The sequence below is a fragment of the Crocodylus porosus genome, unplaced genomic scaffold (assembly GCF_001723895.1).
Source record: "Crocodylus porosus isolate Cpor-Errol unplaced genomic scaffold, CroPor_comp1, whole genome shotgun sequence".
In the NCBI taxonomy this organism is placed as follows: domain Eukaryota; kingdom Metazoa; phylum Chordata; order Crocodylia; family Crocodylidae; genus Crocodylus; species Crocodylus porosus.
The window spans coordinates 46,410,142-46,428,259 of record NW_017728907.1 but is presented as its reverse complement, the minus strand read 5'-3'; the positions used below and the strand labels follow the sequence as shown (position 1 = coordinate 46,428,259).

Genomic DNA, 18,118 nt, shown 5'->3' with positions numbered 1-18,118 from the left:
GCTGGCTCCTACCCTGGGGGTGTTTAAGAGGAGGCTGGATGAACATCTTGCCGGGGTCGTTTGACCCCAGTACTCTTTCCTGCCATGGCAGGGGGTTGGACTAGATGATCTGCTCAGGTCCCTTCCGACCTTAGAAACTATGAAACTATAGGGCAAGTGAAGCCTGCCTTATGCATCTTTGCCATGAGATGGGTGGCAGCTGCTCCACCCTCCCTGGGGAACAGCTGCTCCTCTTGCATGTAGATCCGCTGTGGGCATGAGACATCTCCCCAGTGTAGTGCTGGCACGTTCCCGAGAGTCCTCCGGGACAGACCTTGCAGTGCTGCGGATTGTCCCCAGAAAAAGGGGGTTGTTGCAGGAGCAGAGCTGCTGCATTGCAGCCCTCTGCCACAAGTACCTAGGCAGGAGCAGCTTCTTTGCTGGGTTTTCCAAGCTGTTCCCCATCGGGTTCTAGGTTTATGAAGCTTCTGGACAGCGTCCTGCCTTACCTGTTCCCAGTGTGGGACCCCACTGTCAGCCTATTCAATGAACTCAAGGTGAGCGTGCACCTGTCACGTGCAGGCGTTGTCTTGGTACGGAGGTTAGCCTGGGCTGATGCTGGAGGAGCCTGCAGCGAGCCCTTTTGGGGAAGGGGAGTGTCGGCGGGGTGACTTGGCCGCAGCGGCATTTTGCTTTGCGGCACAAAGCAGGACTGGTGCCTCGGGCGGTCTGTCACGCTGGGTGCGTAAGGCGAGGCGGTGGTGAGGGTGTCCGTCTGTCTAACCCCAGCCCTGCCTGGCCCTTCGCAGCACATCAAGCAGTTCCTACTCCTGTCCAAGTGGCGCCAGGGTCTCATCTCCCGCTGTCTGGGGGAGATGGAGACCAGAAAACCCAGTGACATGCCCGAGCTGCTCATCAACCGGCACCTGGCACTGAAGCACCGCGAGAACCCTGGCCTGGACCCCAGCGGCAGGAACGCCATATTCACTCAGGTGCCACTTCCCCGTGCCGGCTCTGCAGGTCTTGGGGCCTCATCCCACTATCCACGGAGGATGGATAGGGTCTTGTGCAGGCCGGGGTGGGACTTCCAGCGGAGAGCCCGTGCCTCTGCCCTATGCACTCAGCAGTCGCCGGAGCACAGCAGCATTAGCCTCCGACGAGTGGCAGCGAGGGGCTTGCTGTCCAGCGCAAAAACTCATGCGGTTTCTTGTGTGGCATGGGCAGTCCTGGATGCTCGGGGTCTGAAGAGGGTGGGGAACACTGACCAGAGTGCAACAGGGTGGGGGGTGGGGGTGCACAGGGCAGACGTGAAGCTGGGAGAGGACGGAGTGGGCTGGGAGCACTGTCCCGCTGCCTGCGTTCGGGCCCGCAGGAGGTCCGTGGCCATGTCTGAGTCCTGTGCTTCTCTGCTTGTTCCAGGTGTACAAGGGCCTCGAATCTTTCGCCAAGGAGCATAAGCCACTGGATTACAGGTACAGGCCATCGGTGGTACAGTGCTGGGCTCTGCCTTGGCTCAGCCCCTGGGCGCTGGACGTGGGGGTTCGGTGCAGGGGCCCAAGGAGAGGGGAGGTGAGTGAGTGAGGAGGCAGATCTGGGCTCCATTCCTGGCGGGGGGCTGAGATTGCCACTGTCTGCACTTCCTAATATCCAACCTCAACTTCCCATGCTGCAGTGTGAGCCCATTGCTCCTTCTATCTTCTGCCCCCACTGAGACCAGTCCAGCCCCAGCCTCTTTGCAGCCCCCCTGCAGGGAGCTGAAGGCTGCTCTCAACCCCCTTGCCCATAGTCTTCTCTTTTCCAGGCTGAATCAGCCCAATTCTTTCAGCCTTTCTACACCAGTCCTGTCCCCCAGCCCCCAACCATTTTCACTGCCCTCGACTGGACTCTCTCCAGTGTGTCCACATCCTTTCTGTGTTGGGGGACCCACAACGTCCCTGATTGCCCATGAGACAGGCTCAGGCTGCCCCTGGTTTCCCTGCAGGTGGCCATCGTCCTACAACCAGTGGTGGCAGTGCAAGTTTGTTGACGAGGGCATCTGCGACTGTGGTACGAGATCCCCCTGCCCCTTCCAGGACCCCATGCTTCCCTCCCTGCGGTGGCTCCTCCACGGTCTGGTGCTGCTGCCCTGTCTGCAGGCACCTCGGCGGGCAGGGTCTGCATAGAGCAAGAGTGCATTTAACTTCTGCCCTGCTCGTTAGCCCTCCGCAGTCCCTGGTGCCCGCGTGGTCTGGCTGTTGCACAGAGCTGTGCTTCCTGTGCTGCCTTTCAGACAGGGCAGGGCTGGGGTCCTGCTTTGCAGAGCAGCTGCATCCTAATCACGGGGTCACAGCCCAGGACTGTTGGATCTGACCCCAGCTCTATTGCTGTGCCATAGCTCCTCTCCATGCCTCCCTTATCCCATCCCCACCCTGCCATGGGTCAGGAGTCTGCTTGCTGCGATCAGAGTCTCCCCCCAGGATGTTGTCACCAGCCTCGCTGGCCATGAGAGCAGGGCACCAGGACTCTCAGTGGGGATGGAGAAGGGCCAGGGATTTGGGGTACGACTTTCCCCAAGGGTGTTTCCTGCAGGTCCCATTAGGCAGTGGGGTGTGGGGGCAAGGAGGGGTGGTGCAGGACCTCCCTGTACTACTCACCAAGAGGCCCCCGGAGAAGATCAGGCTGGGTTTGACCTGCATCAGAGCTGCCCCAGGGTCCTGTGTCTGGCCAGGCACCCGGGGAGCGGGTGGCGTTGATGCGGGGTCTGTCTGGGTTGCAGGCGGCGGGTTTCGGGACAGCCTGGTAGACATGTCGGAGGAGCTGTGCCCCAGCTCGGCAGACAGCCCTGTGCCGCTGCCCTTCTTCGTCCGCACGTCCAACCAGGTGCCGTGGTGCGCGTCTCTCGGGGCAGCCTGTTCTGCGGGTAGTCGAGGCTGTGGACCCACAACACTGCTGGGATGGGGCATCCCAAGACCTTTCAGCGGGGCTGGGGGAGCCTGGCTGAGCAAAGATCACTTCAGCAGGCTCTTGTGGAAGCCACGATAGAAAGCAGGACAGTACGGCCTGGAGAGGAGCACGGGAAGCTGGGCTCAGCTGTGCCCTCCAGGTCTCTCTAGTCCGTGGGGTGTTGGATGGGAAGGGGGAGGTCATGGGCATGGCCCTACCGCCCCTGGGCTTTTCACAGCAGGTTTGGTGGGGAGCTGAGCTCTGACCAGGTCTCTGCGTTGCAGGGTAGCAGCACCAGGGAAGCCAGGGACCTGTATGTCCCAAACCCCTCCTGCAAGGACTTTGCCAAGTACGAGTGGATTGGCCAGATCGTGGGGGCCGCTCTGCGGGGCAAGGAGTTCTTGGTGAGATGCTGCCCTTTTCCAGCCTTGCTGGCTGGGCGTCTTGTCCAGTAGTCCTTAAAGGGTGTCATTTTGCATGACTGATTGACCAGTCTTAGTGATGTCTCCCCCCTCCCCCCCATCACTCCCGCCCTTCACAGGTCCTGGCTCTGCCGGGCTTCGTGTGGAAGCAGCTGATAGGGGAGGAGGTCTGCTGGGCCAAGGACTTCGTGGCCGTGGACGCCATGCTGGTGAGTGGGTGGTTCAAATGAGCACGGGGAGTTGTCTGGGAAGTTTCTTTTTGTCAGCAGTGTTGGGCACAGGACACAGTGGGGCTGGGTGGGGGTAGGGGCTTGGCCTGCGTGTGTGGATGCTAAAGGCGCATGGTTCTTGACACGGCTGGGTTTGCAGTTGAACCCATAGCCAATGCAGAATTGCTGGCTTTCACGGCTACAGGTTGCAGCCCGCCGTGCTCATCTGGGTTCAGGCAGCCCTGGACACCCCGTGCCCCAGCAGGGGAAGCCCTGTTCTGGGCAAAGGGTCATGCATTGCCATGCCTGGCCGAGCCCCGATCCTCTCTCAGGGCCAGGGCACGTGTGTTGCAGCGCTGACTAGCAAGGGCTCTCATCCTGGTGCATCAGGTGAAGTTCCTGGAAGCGGTGGAAGGGATGGACAGAGAGACCTTTGAGTCAGAGTTTGGGGACGAGCTGACCTACACCACGGTGCTCAGCGACCAGCGCACCGTGGAGCTCATCCCCAATGGCAGCCAGATTGCAGTCCGCTACGAGGACCGCCAGGAATTCGTCCGCCTGGTGCGAACGGCTCGGCTGGAGGAAAGCACAGAGCAGGTAATTGCACCATAACGAGCCACCATCGGGGACCCCAGGGCCTCGAGCCTCTCCCCACTATGCTGCTGCATCTCTGCAGAGACCCCCAAATTCACCATCCGGCATCAGGTGGGTAAGATAGCTAGTAGGGTGGAAGTGCTGGACTTTAGGAAGGCTAACTTCAGTGTGCTCAGGAGTCTAGTCAAACATGCACTGCAGGATAGGAGTACTGGGAAGAGGAGAGTCCCTGCAGGGCGGTCGTTCCTAAAGGAAGTAATCCTTCGGGCACAGAGGGAGACTATCCCAGTATGAGGGAAAGTGGGGAAGAGGGCCAAAAAACTTCCATGGCTAAACTGAGAAATCCAGGGGAGCCTAAGGGCAAAAAAAGAGGCATATAGGTGGTGGAAGCAGGGGGAAGCTACCAAGGAGGAGTATACCTACTTGGCCCGCACTTGCAGGGAGGCAGTTAGAAAGGGCAAAGCAGCTGTGGAGCTGAGGCTGGCAACACATATTAAAGACAACAAAAAGTCTTTTTTTTTTAGGTAGGTAGGGAGTAAAAAGAAGGCGCAGGGCAGCATAGGACCTCTGCTGAATAAGCAGGAGCAATTAGTGACAGGCGGGGGGGGGGAGGGGACACAAGGCTGAACTATTCGATGAGTTTTTTGGCTCAGCATTCCTGAACAGGGCTCAAGGTAAGTCTCCTATGGATTATGAGATGGGTATCAAAGGGACACCAGCCGTCGACGCTGACTTGGTGCAGCATCACTTAGATGGACTGGACGTGATAGGGTCAGCAGGCCCAGACGAGCTGCATCCAAGAGTACTGAAGGAATTGGCCCATGTCACAGCAGAACTGCTGGCACGGCTGTTTTGAGCGCTCGTAGTGCTCGGAGCAGGTCCCGGAGGACTGGAAAAGGGCCAGTGTGGTGCCTATTTTCAAGAAGGGGAGGATCCGAGTAATTATAGGCCAGTCGGTCTCACCTCCATCCTTGGAAAGGTCTTTGAAAAGATTATGATGGATCATATTTGTGGGAGCCCAGTGGGAAAAATAATGCAGCAGGGCAACCAGCCTGGACTGGTAGCAGGTGTATCATGCCTGTCCAATCTGGTTTCCTTTTATGACCGTGTCACGCAATGCTTAGACGCAGGAGTGGAGGTAGATGTCATTTTCTTGGATTTTAGCAAGGTCTTCGATATGGTGTCTCATCCCATTCTCATCAATAAATTAAGAGGCTGTGACATAGATATTTACATGGTCCAGTGGATGGCAAATTGGCTTGGGGGTCGCCCCCAGAGAGTGGTAGTAGATGGGTCGGTATCGACTCGGAGGGATGTGGGTAGTGGGGTCCTGCAGGGCTCAGTCCTTGGACCTGTACCCTCCAATGTCTTCATCAGTGACTTGGATGTGGGTGTGAAGTGTACTGCATCCAAGTTTGCAGACGATACTAAACTGTGGGGTGAAGTGCACACTCCAGGGGGTGGAGAACGACTGCAGGCAGACCTGGACAGGTTAGAAAAGTGGGCAGTACACAACAGGATGCAGTACAACACAGACAAGTGCAGAGTGCTGCACCTAGGGTGCAAAAATACCCAGCACATCTACTGGGTGGAAAGTGACCCTCTCATATGCACAGCAGTGGAAAGGGATCTTGGAGTCACAGTGGACTCCAAGATGAACAGGAGTCGTCAGTGTGACGAAAGTCATCAGCAAAGCTAACCACACTTTGTCATGCATTAGCAGATGCATGACAAAGTGCGGTTAGCTTTGCTGATGACTTCTGCAGATGCATGACAAATAGATCCAAGGAGGTGATGCTTCCCCTCTGTGAGGCGTTGGTCAGACTGTAGTTGGAGTACTGTGTCCAGTTTTGGGTGCCGCACTTCAAGAGGGATGTTGATGGACTCGAGAGGGTCCAAAGGAGGCTGCTTGTATGGTCAGGGGCTTACAGGCCAAGCCATACAAGGAGAGGCTGAGGGACCTGGACCTCTTCAGCCTCTGCAAGAAAAGGCTGAGAGGTGATCTTGTGGCCATGTACGAATTTATTAGGGGGACGCAGTAGAGTATTTGTGGCAGAAGTGTATGCCCCAGGCAAGCTGAATCGCATAAGAAAATGTAACCGTTGACTTTGAAAATGGAAATTATGCAAAAGAAGTAAAAAAAAAAAAAGAAAACATTCTCACCCTACTTCTCCAACCTAGACTTGAGCCTCAGAGATTTCTTCCTCTGGTTTCCCCAGCCAGCAGCTCTCCCAGCTTGCTGCCACATTGTACCAGGGCTGAGCTGCTGCCTTGGGTTCGAGCCCAATCTGGGGGTGTGCGTGGGGTGTCCCTCCCCTCCTTTTGACCACACCGGCTTCGTCCCCCCTCCAGATCGCAGCCATGCAGGCGGGGTTGCTCAGGGTGGTGCCACAGTCTGTTCTCGACTTCCTCACGTGGCAGCAGCTGGAGAAGAAAGTCTGTGGGGACCCTGAGGTCACCGTGGAGGCCCTGAAGAATTTTGGTAAGTGCAGGGCTAGTGCAACATCGTCTTCTTGAGCTGTTGTCCATGTCACCTGCCACTGTGTGTTCCCTACGTGCCTTGTATGCATAAATCTGGAGACTTTTTACCTTAAAAGTATAGTTCCAGTGTGTGCTGCCCCTCTTTGCGTTCACACGGATTCATAAAATCATTGACAACTTGGGCTGGCAGGGACCTGCTGAGATTGCATCTAATCCAGTCCCCCTGCCTAGCCCTGTCCAAACCATCCCAGACAAACCCATTGTCCAACCTATTAGCCAAAACTGTGCAGCCAACCCTGACACAGCACCAGCATCACGCCCAAACCTGCCATGGGTAAAGCAGGGGGACCGTGGTGGCCTATGTCCTGCTGCTGCAAAGGTTGCTAATATATGCTTGGGAGATCCCAGGAAAAGGGCCACTCTACCCACTATGGAGGAAGGCAAAAAATCCCCATAGTCCGTACCGATTTGACCAGGGGGTAAAATTCCTTTCTGATCCCAAATATGGCGATTGGGCTGACCCTGAGTGGAGAGGCAAGGCTTTCTAGCTAGGATCCTCCAGGAGCATTAGCACAGCCCTGCCACAATCCCCAGCTTTGGGTACAGCCAACACCCAGTATCTCTGGGAAAGGCTTAGAAAGAAGAAACCCTGATGCATGTAGCAACAAGGGGAGGGGGTAGAAATCCTTCCCAGCCCCCTGCAGCAACCAGCAAAGCCCAGAAACACAGGAAATCCCCCTAGCAAAGTACAATTTAGCTTAAAAAAAAAAAAAAAAAGACTCCAAGCTTGAGGGCCAAAGATGTGCAGTGTGATGTGTGCATGGATAGCACACCTGAAACACCTCTAGTTACTGACCTGGGAGTACCTGGCAGCTGTTGACCCCCTATATTGTCAGAGGTGGGGACCCTCCTGCCACCTACCCTCAGCTCGACACGGGGGATCAGCGTCTATCCCTAGCATCCGTGCCGTGGATCAGGCGAGGAGTGCATGCTCTGCAGGGCTTCTTTGTGCATTTGGGCTGGGAGCAGGAGGGCCCCACGGCTCAGCTCGTGCAGCTTAAGATGCTAGGGGCGTAGGACCCCGTGCCACAGGTCTGCATGGAATCGGGGGCCTCTTCTCCCCCACCCAGGATCCAGTCGAGATGCCCCAGAGGGCTCAGGCAATGCCCTGCTCCAGTGTACCCCGTGGGAATGGGGATCTATGTTTCTAATGAGCCTTTTCTCTGCCTTCTCCATCCCAGCTCAGTTTGAAGGTATGGAGCCATCAGATACCAGGGTCCAGTACTTCTGGGAAGCGCTTACCAACTTCACCAATGGTAAGTCACCCATGAGGCTCCTGCCTTGCTCAGACCACCCTGGAGAGCTAGTTGCAGCTGCACCAGAAGTTATTGGGTCTCTGAAGGCCAAGAGGTATATGTGGTGGGTATGAGCAGAATTGGACCAGTCACCTGGAGAATTCCCCTGGGGGCCTGAGCATCCTTAGCCTGCAAGATCCTTCCCTCAGCTACGGGTACCTTTTGTGTGGGGGGAGATGCCCAGCTCTTCAGCTGGCTAAGCCCAGGGAACATGAAGAGCTCCATGCAGCTGAGCTCTGGGTTCCCCCAGGACTGGATTTGGATTTTGTCCCCATCGCCCAGCACCCCTGTTCTCTCCCCACAGAGGATCGCAGCCGCTTCCTCAGGTTCGTGACTGGCAGGAGTCGCCTTCCCATAAGGATCTGCATCTGCCCACATGAGCCAATGTGAGTCGGTCTTCCTGTGTGACCAGCAGAGTGATTGTCCTGCCCCCTCCTCGGTGTGGGGTTGGACTGTGCCCTGATGTCTAAGCCTTTAGCTTACCCTGTGCAAGCAGCCTGTTGGATCTAACTAGTTTCACATCTCTTCCCCCAAGGTCTGATGTTGTGGATGTGCTGCCTGAAGTCTCCACCTGCTCCAGCGCTCTCTTCCTACCGCAGTACACCTCGTAAGCTGTGCTTCTTCTCGACCCCCTCTCCCTGGCAGTTGTGATCCTGAGGGACGTGGTGCCTTTCATTCAGGGTGAAAGATAAATTCACACTTGCACTCAGGCCAACCTAAGACTTTTTTTTTTAACTGATAATCTATAAACTTTGATAATCTACAAACTTTTTACCAATAGCCAGTCTTTTTTACATCATATATACTTCTACTGACATGTTTTACAGGCAAGAGCCTGGTTCAGGATTTAGAGTTAACACCAGCCATAGTGAAATAGTTTGGGCGTCAGTAAAATGTTTTGCAGATTATCAGTAAAAAAAAAAAAAAAAAAGTAAAAAATAATCTTGTGTTGGCAGCCCTGTTTGACTGCAGCAATAGCTTTGCATTGTTTGTGCTGACCCACCCCCGGGATCCTCTACTTATCCCCACCCCCTGTCCATTCCTGGACTCCAAATAGACTATTGTCTGCCTGCCTGTGAGACCAGTGTTACAGGGAGTGATGGGATCCTGTAGCAGCAGCAGCACATGGCTGGGGTGGGAAAGGGGCTCCCACGTGCACATCAGGCTACAATGGCCTGAGCAAATACTTCCTGCAGGGAGCTGGTGTCCCACTGGTGTTGGACCCCACTGGACTGTCTCACACCAGTTAGCATTGCTCTGCTCTGTGTGGTCTTCAGCATGCAGCGTGGTTAAGAGACAGAGTTTCCATCAAGCTCTGGTTGCTTGGTATCTTTTACAGATGGTTCAATTTTTTTATAGACTTCATGAACAGATGGTTTTTAGGCTCTCTTTTTTTTATGGTTTGTCTGTAAATTTACATACAGTTGGCAACTCTGCTTTCACCTGTTAAATCCAGGGCTCACATCCAGACCTGCGTGTTGGGATGTCTGGATTCTGTATCCAGATCTTCCCAGGGCTCATGGGGTTGCTTCTCTGAGCCATACTTCCCTAGTCTGTGCCACAAAGTGCTTTCTGCCATAATCCCTGGTGTGTGAAACATTTGGCTTCCCTCGGCTGGTGGACTTGCAGCAGTACCTTGACTGCATCTTTTCTTCCTTTTCAGGGCCAAGGTCTGTGAGGAGAAGCTGCGATACGCAGCCTATAACTGCGTGTCCATCGACCGGGACGAGGACGTGTGGGTAGTGTGATGTCATGGGCATTGCACCTAGCACCTGCCCTCTGCTAACTGTTTAGTGGGAAGAGCTCCCCATCCTTGAAGGAAATTGTGTATAAAATAATAAACACGATGTGCGACGGCCTTGCTCCTCTGGATGCCCCCAGAACCGGCCTGAGTATCTGTGTCTGGGTCCGTGGCAGGTTGAAGTGTAACCGACTACTGGACCAACACCTTGTCCCCTCTCAAATCACCTGACCGGCCCTTGGAGAGCTCCTGAGGTGTTGGTAGTTTAGACTCCCAGGCTGCTTGTCAGCCTCATGCACGCCATCACCTGCTGCAGCCATCTCTGGGGTGGAGCATGGCAGCTGTATAGCAGCCTGCTCCAGGGCCACACAGCAGCTTAGGACAGGAGTTTTGGGAGTAATGGAAGCTGCCAGGGCCTCTGGGAGGCTCAGTGTCACTGCCTTGAGTTCCCAGTTAGATCCCTGCCCCCACGCCGCTGAATCTGGCATCGTCATAAAGAGCTGCTGCTGCTGCTGCATCGCAATCTCGACCAGCCGGAGTCAGCCCTGCCTGCTCACTGCTGAGGCCCCAGCTCAGCACAGCTCATCCTGGGGCAGGATTGCACCTCCTCCGCTCACGCAGGCGAGCGTGCTGCTTCCTTGACGTGCATTGTTCTTGCCAGGCATTATCACGCCGAGTCGGGGACCACATTCCTCCTCCCTCCATCCATGCACTGAAGATTTTATTGCAGTTCAGCTCAGGGATCGACCTCCGAATGGCGCTGGCCGCTAGATGTCTCCTTGGGCCCACGTGCACCATGAAGCTGCCACATGGCCACAGCACCGTTGAAGAAGACTGGCTTGCAAGCAGAGGGGATCTGGAAATACGCTGTGGCTCTGCTACCCCTTAAGGCAGGGATGTCAAATCTGTCCACTCCTTTCTGCACTGGATCTGGCCCACAGGGCTCCTGGGATGGATCCAGGTGGCTGGGCGAGCAGCAGAGATGTTAACCACCGTGGGGGCCCTAGCTGCTGTCGGCTCAGGGCTAATGCAGCCCCCCCATTGCTGCCAGAACGAGGTCCGCTGGGGTCTGGACCTGGCATTTGGTGGTGGGGCATGTAGCAGCAGCGTTAACCACCGCAGCACCCTGAGTCGCTGCATCATCTTGGGGAGCTGCCAGGATTAACACTGCAGTGCTCACCCCACCCCCCAATTCCTGGCTGGATGATGCAGTTCTGTGGGTCGCAGCTGGGCCACGTGCTCGGCACCCCTGAGTGAACCGGCACGGCTCTCCCCATCCTTGGAGGTGAGCAGGCTTGACGTGGCTTTGGGTCTGCCGTTGCCTGGGGGTGATAGGCTGACGCTGAACCGCAGGCTGGAGACCCTGGTACTCGGGGCTTGTTAAGGGGCTTGGGAAAGGACCTAGATCAGGGGACTTGGTCTCAGGGAGGGCAGAAGCCCTTGTTGGCAGCTGGTGGGGACCCAGACTTGTGGGCAGGGGCTGATCTCTCCCACCTCCGCGTGGCACCATGTTTCTACATCTGCACCCAGCCCCACTGGCTATCGCGTCCTCGGCACTGCTCAGTCTCGGGGCGGCAGTGGCAAGGAAGGCAGGCCCGGCTCCTTTCTGGCAGCAGTCTTGAAGGGGTTAAAAAGTCCTTCTGAGCAGCAGGCATCATTTGGGGTCTCATATGGGGTGGGAGAGCTGCTTCAACAGAGAAGTGCTAGGCATCAGAGTGAATGGCAGGGTCACGGTGACTGTGGACAGCCGCTCATAGCCTGCCAGGGAGCTGGGGCCTGACCTTGACACTGTCCAGACCCCAGGGTTGGCCAGCCTGTGGTATGAGCCCCACAAGTGGCACAGGCCACGTCTGCACGTGGCGCACGGCAGGTCAGGGAGGGGACGGGCAGCATGGCAGGAGATCTGGCAGGGAGCAGAAAGTGGAGCAGGAGCTGGGGCAGAGGCAGGGGGTGCAAGTGGCACATGGCGAGGGGGGTGTGGGGCTCATCTGTCAACAAGATTGGCTCCTCACGGGTCCAAAGCACCAGTGTCCAGAGCCAAGACCCACTCCGCTCCCACGCCCAGCACCCGCCCTTGGCCCCCGGCTGCCTCCCCTCATCTGCTGCGCCTGGGATCGGATTTGTATCCCTGTTTTCAGTGCCTGGTGGGGCTGGGGGCAGGTGTGAGCTGAGGGAGGGGGTCCTGTGCGTCGCTCAGCCCTGGGGAAGGCAGCGTGCCAGGCGAGCCCAGTCCCACGGGCCCACCTGCCTCTCCTCCATCTGCTCCGTCGCTGATGTGCTTGGACCGAGCGCAAGCTGCTGGGAAATGCCCTGGAACGGCCTCGTTCGTAGGAATTAGACCAGGCTTCAAACTGGTTCCCACCCCGCCTGGGCCACCAGGATCCCTCGTCCCCTCCCCACACACAGCGTCCCCCATGCTTGGGCCTGGGAAGGGGGGGACTCCCCTCTCTTCCCCCTCATGCAGCCAGGAACCCCCTCTTCCTTCCTCCTGGCCTCCTGCCCCTGACAGCAGCCGGCTCCTCGGCCCCGCAGACCACCCAGGCCGTGGGTTGCAGTTTCCAGGAAGGCGGCTCCGCTGGCACCGGGCTGAGGGCTGGGCTGTGGGGAGGGAGCTGGGCGCCCGCACGCGTGAGTAATGTCCTGCCGTGCTCTGAGCCCAGATCTGTGCAGACCTACTGCAGCTCCTGGCAGCCAGATGCTGGTTTCCGCTCGGACCGCTGGCTGCAGTTCCCTGCAGCCGGGACATGAGCGGCGCTCCCGGTCCTTCCCAGGGCCCTCGTTTTGGATGGCTGATGGACCATTGCTCTTCCCCGGGTCAGGTGCCTTGCAGCCCAGGTCATTTGCACCCGGCTGCCTGAGAGCTGTGTCCCGCCCCAGAGGTGGCTGCATTTCACAGAGGAGGGGGGAGCTGCAATATCAGTGGTGGCTAGAGGCGCTCCTCCCAAGGCACTGTGTGGTTGTTCCCCATCCTGTCCCCTCCCAGCTCTCCTAGCTCGGGGCTTTCCAGATCCCATCCTTCCCCGGGACGCTGGGACAGGGGAGTAGACGGCTTGGCCTCCTGCAAGCAGGGTTCCCAGCTAGGCCAGGAGACATCGTCCTTTGCATTGGGGTGCTCTGGATCAGGGGCTTTGAAGGGCCCAGTGCCTGAAGGTGCAGAAACAATGAGATTGCCAAAGCTGGGGTGGGACCGGACTAGCCCCCCACCCCAATGCACTGCCAGCCGGAGTGGACACCCAGGGCTCTGCACCTTCCCGCTGCAATGGAGGGACGGGCTGTTTTCACGTCACGGGGTCACAGCTGCGGGGGGAGCAAAGTGGGAGCCACCGGGACAAGGGGGATCCTGGTGCTGTGGGAAGAGGAAGGGGCCTGGTGCATGGCACACCCACACTGGCTTTGCTGCACCTGAAGCAATTTACAACCCAGGCTGACCAGTGCCCGCCCAGATATGGGGCATCCAGCTCAGGTGGGCGTCAGGAGGTGCAAGCAAGGCTGGGGTGGAGGCTGCCCAGCACCAGCCTGCATTAGGCCCACGAGACGGCTTGAAGTCCTGTCCAAAGCAAAGCCCCGGGATTCCCTGCCAGCTGTACGATGGCCGGGCCTCGAGCCCCGAGTGCTGGGGCAACAAAACCCTCTGGAAGCATCATCTTCCTCCAAAGCCAGAAGCCACCAGAAATCATCATTTTTTTAAATCGGAGCTATTAAACTGCAATTCACCTCCAGCTCGAGGGCTTGGGAGTCGGCACCAGGCAGGCCCCCCTTGCCCCTCACTGGACTTCCTACCTCGATTTCCCGTCTGAAGTCATTTAAAGGACATCAGCTCCCCACGTCTGCTTGTTTAACCCAGCTCTGGTGCTCCAGGCTGAAGCCGCCTTTGGAGGGGGCATCCCTGGGGCCCAGCCTGGCTCCCCATTACGAAATATCACCTGGCACTGATGGGCAGAAGCCAAGCCCACGGGGGAGCAGGCGAGGCCGTGACCCTGCGCGGTTCCAGGATTGTGCGGATCAGGCCAGGGATCGGCCTGTGCAGTCCTGACCCAGCCGATCCTAAGCTCTCAGCTGGGGGATGAGCGACTTCTCCCGTGACCATCCAACCCCAGCACCCTTAGGAGCCAGCAGCAACCTGCCGCCTTCCTGCTGGTCGTGATGAGAACTGTTCCACTGTGTGTCATGGGCCCCGTACTGCAAAGGGAGACTCCCCTTTAATGGCAGGGCCTTTGGCGGTGGGGGTGGGGGGTGGAGTAGCTGCCCTGAAGCTTTGAGCAGCCACAGCCCAGCAGCAGCCAGAGGATGGGGCCAGCCTGAAGCCCCATCACGGCTCTGGGGGCTGGGTCCTGGGTCAAAGTGGAGCCAGGCAGCCCCTGCCCAGTCGCCGTTTACCTACGAGGGGTTTATCCAGGGCCGTCGTCTCTCCAGCTTTGGCTCCGTGCTGGACTGTCCATGGACCTGTGTCCCTGGGGGGGACGGCCCCGTTGCCTGCCCTGCCCCTCCATTAATGTGACAGCAGCACTACACCTGTCTGCTCCGGTCAGCCCTGCCTCTGCCCCTCCAGCACGGTCTGCTCCTGCCGCCAGGCTGTGCAGCGAGCAACGGAGGGGGCTCGGGGCACCTGGGGCCTTAATCTCAGCTCTGCCACCGCATGACCTCAGGCAAGTCGCTTCATCTTTTTGCATCTTCCCCCTCCCTGCCTGGGCTTTGAGGCAGGACCTCTGCGTGGCTCTGGGCTGCAGCCAGCGCCGGGGAGGTCTGAGCTAGGCGAGGGTTTGAGGGGCGGCTGTAGGCCCTGCTCTGCCTGGTGGGAGCATTCCCCACGGAGCAGATGGGCCGCTTTGTCGTCCAACTCCGGTTTGCGCCTCTCGCCCTTTCCCAGCTTCCCTCCCCTGCCGCATTCCCAGAGCTCAATGGACCGTGTCAGTCCCCACGGGCAGATTCAGCCCCCATGCTTGGCTGCGGCGGCAGCGGGGCAATTCCCACGCTCGGATGGGATGCACTGAGCTGGCGTGCATCCAGGGGCCAGGACACGTTGCAGCGCCTGAGAGGAGGGGATGGGAGCCCAGTCAGGATAGATCCCCTGTCCCCAGGGCGAAGAGATGTCACTGGGAGAAGTGGGGGGAGAAAGGGGCCACAGCTGGCAGGTCTGTGCAGTGTGACAGGCATCGTTTCTCAGCCTCTTGGGGACTCGGATCACATGCATAGCAGGAAAACGTCACTGGCAGAGCAGGGGGGCAGTGCAGAAAGGCTGTGGGCTCCCAGCACTGGAGGGGTTGAGGAAAGGATGGATGGGCACTGGTCAGGGATGATCTAGGCACAGCAATGCCCATGTTTTACCATGGGGGTTTCCCAGGCTTCTGGGCTCTGCTGGTTGCTGCATGAGGCTGGGAGGGAAATTTTTCTCTTCCTGCTGCTCCATGTGTCAGGGGGTTTTAAGCCTCTCCCAGGGGCACTGGGTGCTGCTGCAGCTCAGGCTGGGGCTGGGGCTGGGCTGCGCTAATGTTCCTGCCAGCACCGACCCCGCAGGGTCCTGGCTGGAGGGGCTCGTCTCTGCGCTCAGGCTCAGCCCCACCCTGCACTGGGGCAGGAAGGGATTTCCCTCCCGCTCAGACTGGTGCGCACTGGGGGGGTTTGCCTGCCTCTGCAGTGGGAGCATGGCCTTGGCCTGGGGTCTCTAGAGCCTCTATGAACCCCCACTGCACAGCATGTTTTAATCACTTCCAATGGCCTTTATATCATGGCAGGGGCATTGCCAGGCAGCCTTGGCGTCTTTTGTCATGACATAATCTTGTGATGTAATTTTAGGTCTTGCCTCAAGGAGCTCCCAGCCTCAGAGATGGGGAAAGAGCCACTTTGCTGGGCCAGGGGAAATGCAAGAGAGCTGGGAAGGAGCCTGGCAAGAAGGCTGGTGCACCGCGAGAAGAGTGCGTGTGAAGCTGCTGGCTCCCACAGAGACTGGTACCCAGCCAGCAGGGATAAAGGCTGAGCAACGGAGAGGCAGGTCCAGCAACCAGAACCAGCCCCAGACTCTGAGGCTCAGAGCTCAGTTCTCTGCTCTGCTTCTTGGCTGACCCCTTGCAGGTCCTTTCCCCTCTCAGATCCCACCAAGCAGAAGGGGAAGAACAGCACGTGCCCCCAGCAGGATATGTTCCTTGTTCTACAAACTAGGGGGTTGGCCCCAAGAAGGGCAGGCTCCAGTGCTGGCTCCACAGAAGGACTCAAAGGATTTCACCTGAGATGAGAGAGCCATGTGCACCAGCCCCACACTGGCAGCTCTGCCAGGACCAGAGTTTCCCCCGATCTGCAGCTGGGAACAGAGTCCGGGTGCTTTGCTTCTCTTCCTGAACACACCTTGCTTCTCCAGCAGGACTGGCTGTTCTTGTCGTCTCACCAGAAGCGGCTGTGCTGAGCAAGCTATGAAGTGCAAAGGAGACCTTGAGTTATCCTTGTTGCCAGGAAGGCTACTGGCATCCTGGGCTGCATTGGTAGGAGTGTTGCCAGCAGATCGAGGGCAGTGATTATTCCCTTTATTCAGCACTGGTGAGGCCGCATCTGGATTCCTGTGTCCAGTCGTGGCCCCACACTACAGAAAGGATGTGGACAAGTTGGAGCAAGGGCAATGAAAATGGTTGTGGGGCTGGGGGACAGGACTGGTGAGGAGAGGCTGAGGGAACTGCTCTTATTTAGTCTGCAGAAGAGGAGACCGAGGGGGATTGAATAGCAGCCTTCACCTCCCTGCCGGGGGGCTGCACAGAGGCTGGAGCTGGACTGTTCTCAGTGGGGGCGGATGACAGAAAGAGCAATGGGCTCAAGTTGCAGCAAGGGAAGTTGAGGTTGGATATTAGGAAAAAACTTTCTCATGAGGCGGGTGGTGAAGTACTGGAGCAGGTTACCCAGAGAGGTGGCGGAGTCTTCATCCCCGGAGGTTTTTAATGTCTGGCTCAACAAAGCCTTAACTGGGATGATGTAGTTGGGGTTGGTCCTGGTTGGAGCAGGGGCTTGGATGGGATGTGACCTCCCGAGGTCCCTTCCAACCCCCATTGTCTATGATTTTATGATTCTACCCACTAGGCTGAGGGATGCGTGTGGTAAGAACAAGGATCTAGATCCCATGAACTCCAGGCTCTTATTGACTTGAGTGGCTGGAAAAGCCTACCACATAAGTGCCTACCTGTGGGATTGGATCAGTAAAAAGGGAAAAGCAAAGCTGCTCAGTGCTAGACCCCCTACTCCCTGCACTCCCACAGCAGCTGGACATGCTGAAATACTAAGGAGTGCTAGGTAACCCCACCATTAGGCTTCAGAGTCAACCTTCTTTTTAGAAGAGGGTGCATTAGGCAGGACTCTACTTCTGCATCAGGCCATTTTCAGTGTCAGGAATTCAGGCTGCACTGGGTCTCATTCAGAAAGTTTTCTTAGTTCCCGCCAGGACTGGGGACATGCTTTCTGTCTGAAATGCTCTCTTCCCAGAGGACGCATTTCAGCACGTATTGACCCAGCTGACAACAGAGCCAAGGAGCTTCCTCCCCCTGCCCGAGCCAAACGACTCAAGGATTTTCAGTCTTCTAGTTTCACTTATCCTGATGCTGTGAGAGAGTAGGCTCCTATTAGGTGTGTGACAGCCACCCTGGCTGCTGCATGGAGACAACTCCAGGGTGACCCCAGGGACTGCAGAAATGGCAGCAGCTTCTCCAGGCTCTTGGTCAGCACCTCTGCTGGGGGCCTGTGATGCGTATCTTGGATGCCGAGATGCCCAGACTGCCAAAGAAGAGGTCTAGCCACCAGGCCGGAGCAGGCACCTCAAAGCAATGAGCCAGTCGACAATAACAGGAGAGGAGAGGGGGACAGCCAAGCAGAACATGCTGCATTCTGGGACTGAGAACTGCCAGGAGTGAAGATTGTTAACATGATTGTTAATAACTTGGTTCAGTTTTACGAGAAAATCAATCACAGTATTTACTTGGGGAATAAAGTCCTCTGTACAAAGCAATGAGCATGTCACTGTTCAGCTGAAAGCAGCAAGAGCAGCCATGCATTTGCTCGAACCAAGCCTGTGTGCAGCTGTCACAACCTTTGGCTTCTTAATGGAGACACTTGATGATCTAAGCTCTTTGCTCCCACTTAAAATGCAGAGTCTCAGATCTCAGGAAGCTTTCAGCCCTCCCAGGGGTGGAGAAAGGTTTGAAAGCAGGAGCCCAGCATGATGCTAATGGCTTGGGAATGAGAGGACAATGGGAAAGCACCTGACACTACAACTGTACTTACATACCATATGCACCTTCCCCCAAATTAGCAACTGATACTTGAGCACTTGAGGAAACTGAGACCAAACAGTTCAGTTCAAAGGAAAAATCTGCCTTCCCACAACAACAGTGTGTCTTACTGGGGTGGTGTGTAAATATGGTAGGTACCCTGAAAGCAAGCCAA

At 57.1% G+C, this 18,118-nt stretch overlaps 1 protein-coding gene across 1 annotated transcript in view; it reads left to right on the top strand.

Annotated features, from left to right (window-relative positions):
* Nucleotides 1-9,822, top strand: part of LOC109306993 (E3 ubiquitin-protein ligase HECTD3-like) — a gene marked incomplete at its 5' end in the record, with an annotated part of 16,233 nt that extends 6,411 nt beyond the window's left edge. The window contains 13 exons of the mRNA XM_019530617.1: nucleotides 455-536; nucleotides 789-971; nucleotides 1,399-1,451; nucleotides 1,961-2,025; nucleotides 2,735-2,838; nucleotides 3,186-3,305; nucleotides 3,443-3,532; nucleotides 3,923-4,129; nucleotides 6,479-6,608; nucleotides 7,849-7,923; nucleotides 8,267-8,348; nucleotides 8,498-8,569; nucleotides 9,626-9,822. Of these exons, the coding sequence (XP_019386162.1) occupies nucleotides 455-536; nucleotides 789-971; nucleotides 1,399-1,451; nucleotides 1,961-2,025; nucleotides 2,735-2,838; nucleotides 3,186-3,305; nucleotides 3,443-3,532; nucleotides 3,923-4,129; nucleotides 6,479-6,608; nucleotides 7,849-7,923; nucleotides 8,267-8,348; nucleotides 8,498-8,569; nucleotides 9,626-9,710 (1,348 nt within the window). The remainder of the gene's footprint in view (nucleotides 1-454; nucleotides 537-788; nucleotides 972-1,398; nucleotides 1,452-1,960; nucleotides 2,026-2,734; nucleotides 2,839-3,185; nucleotides 3,306-3,442; nucleotides 3,533-3,922; nucleotides 4,130-6,478; nucleotides 6,609-7,848; nucleotides 7,924-8,266; nucleotides 8,349-8,497; nucleotides 8,570-9,625) is intronic.
* Nucleotides 9,823-18,118: the final 8,296 nt, after the last annotated feature.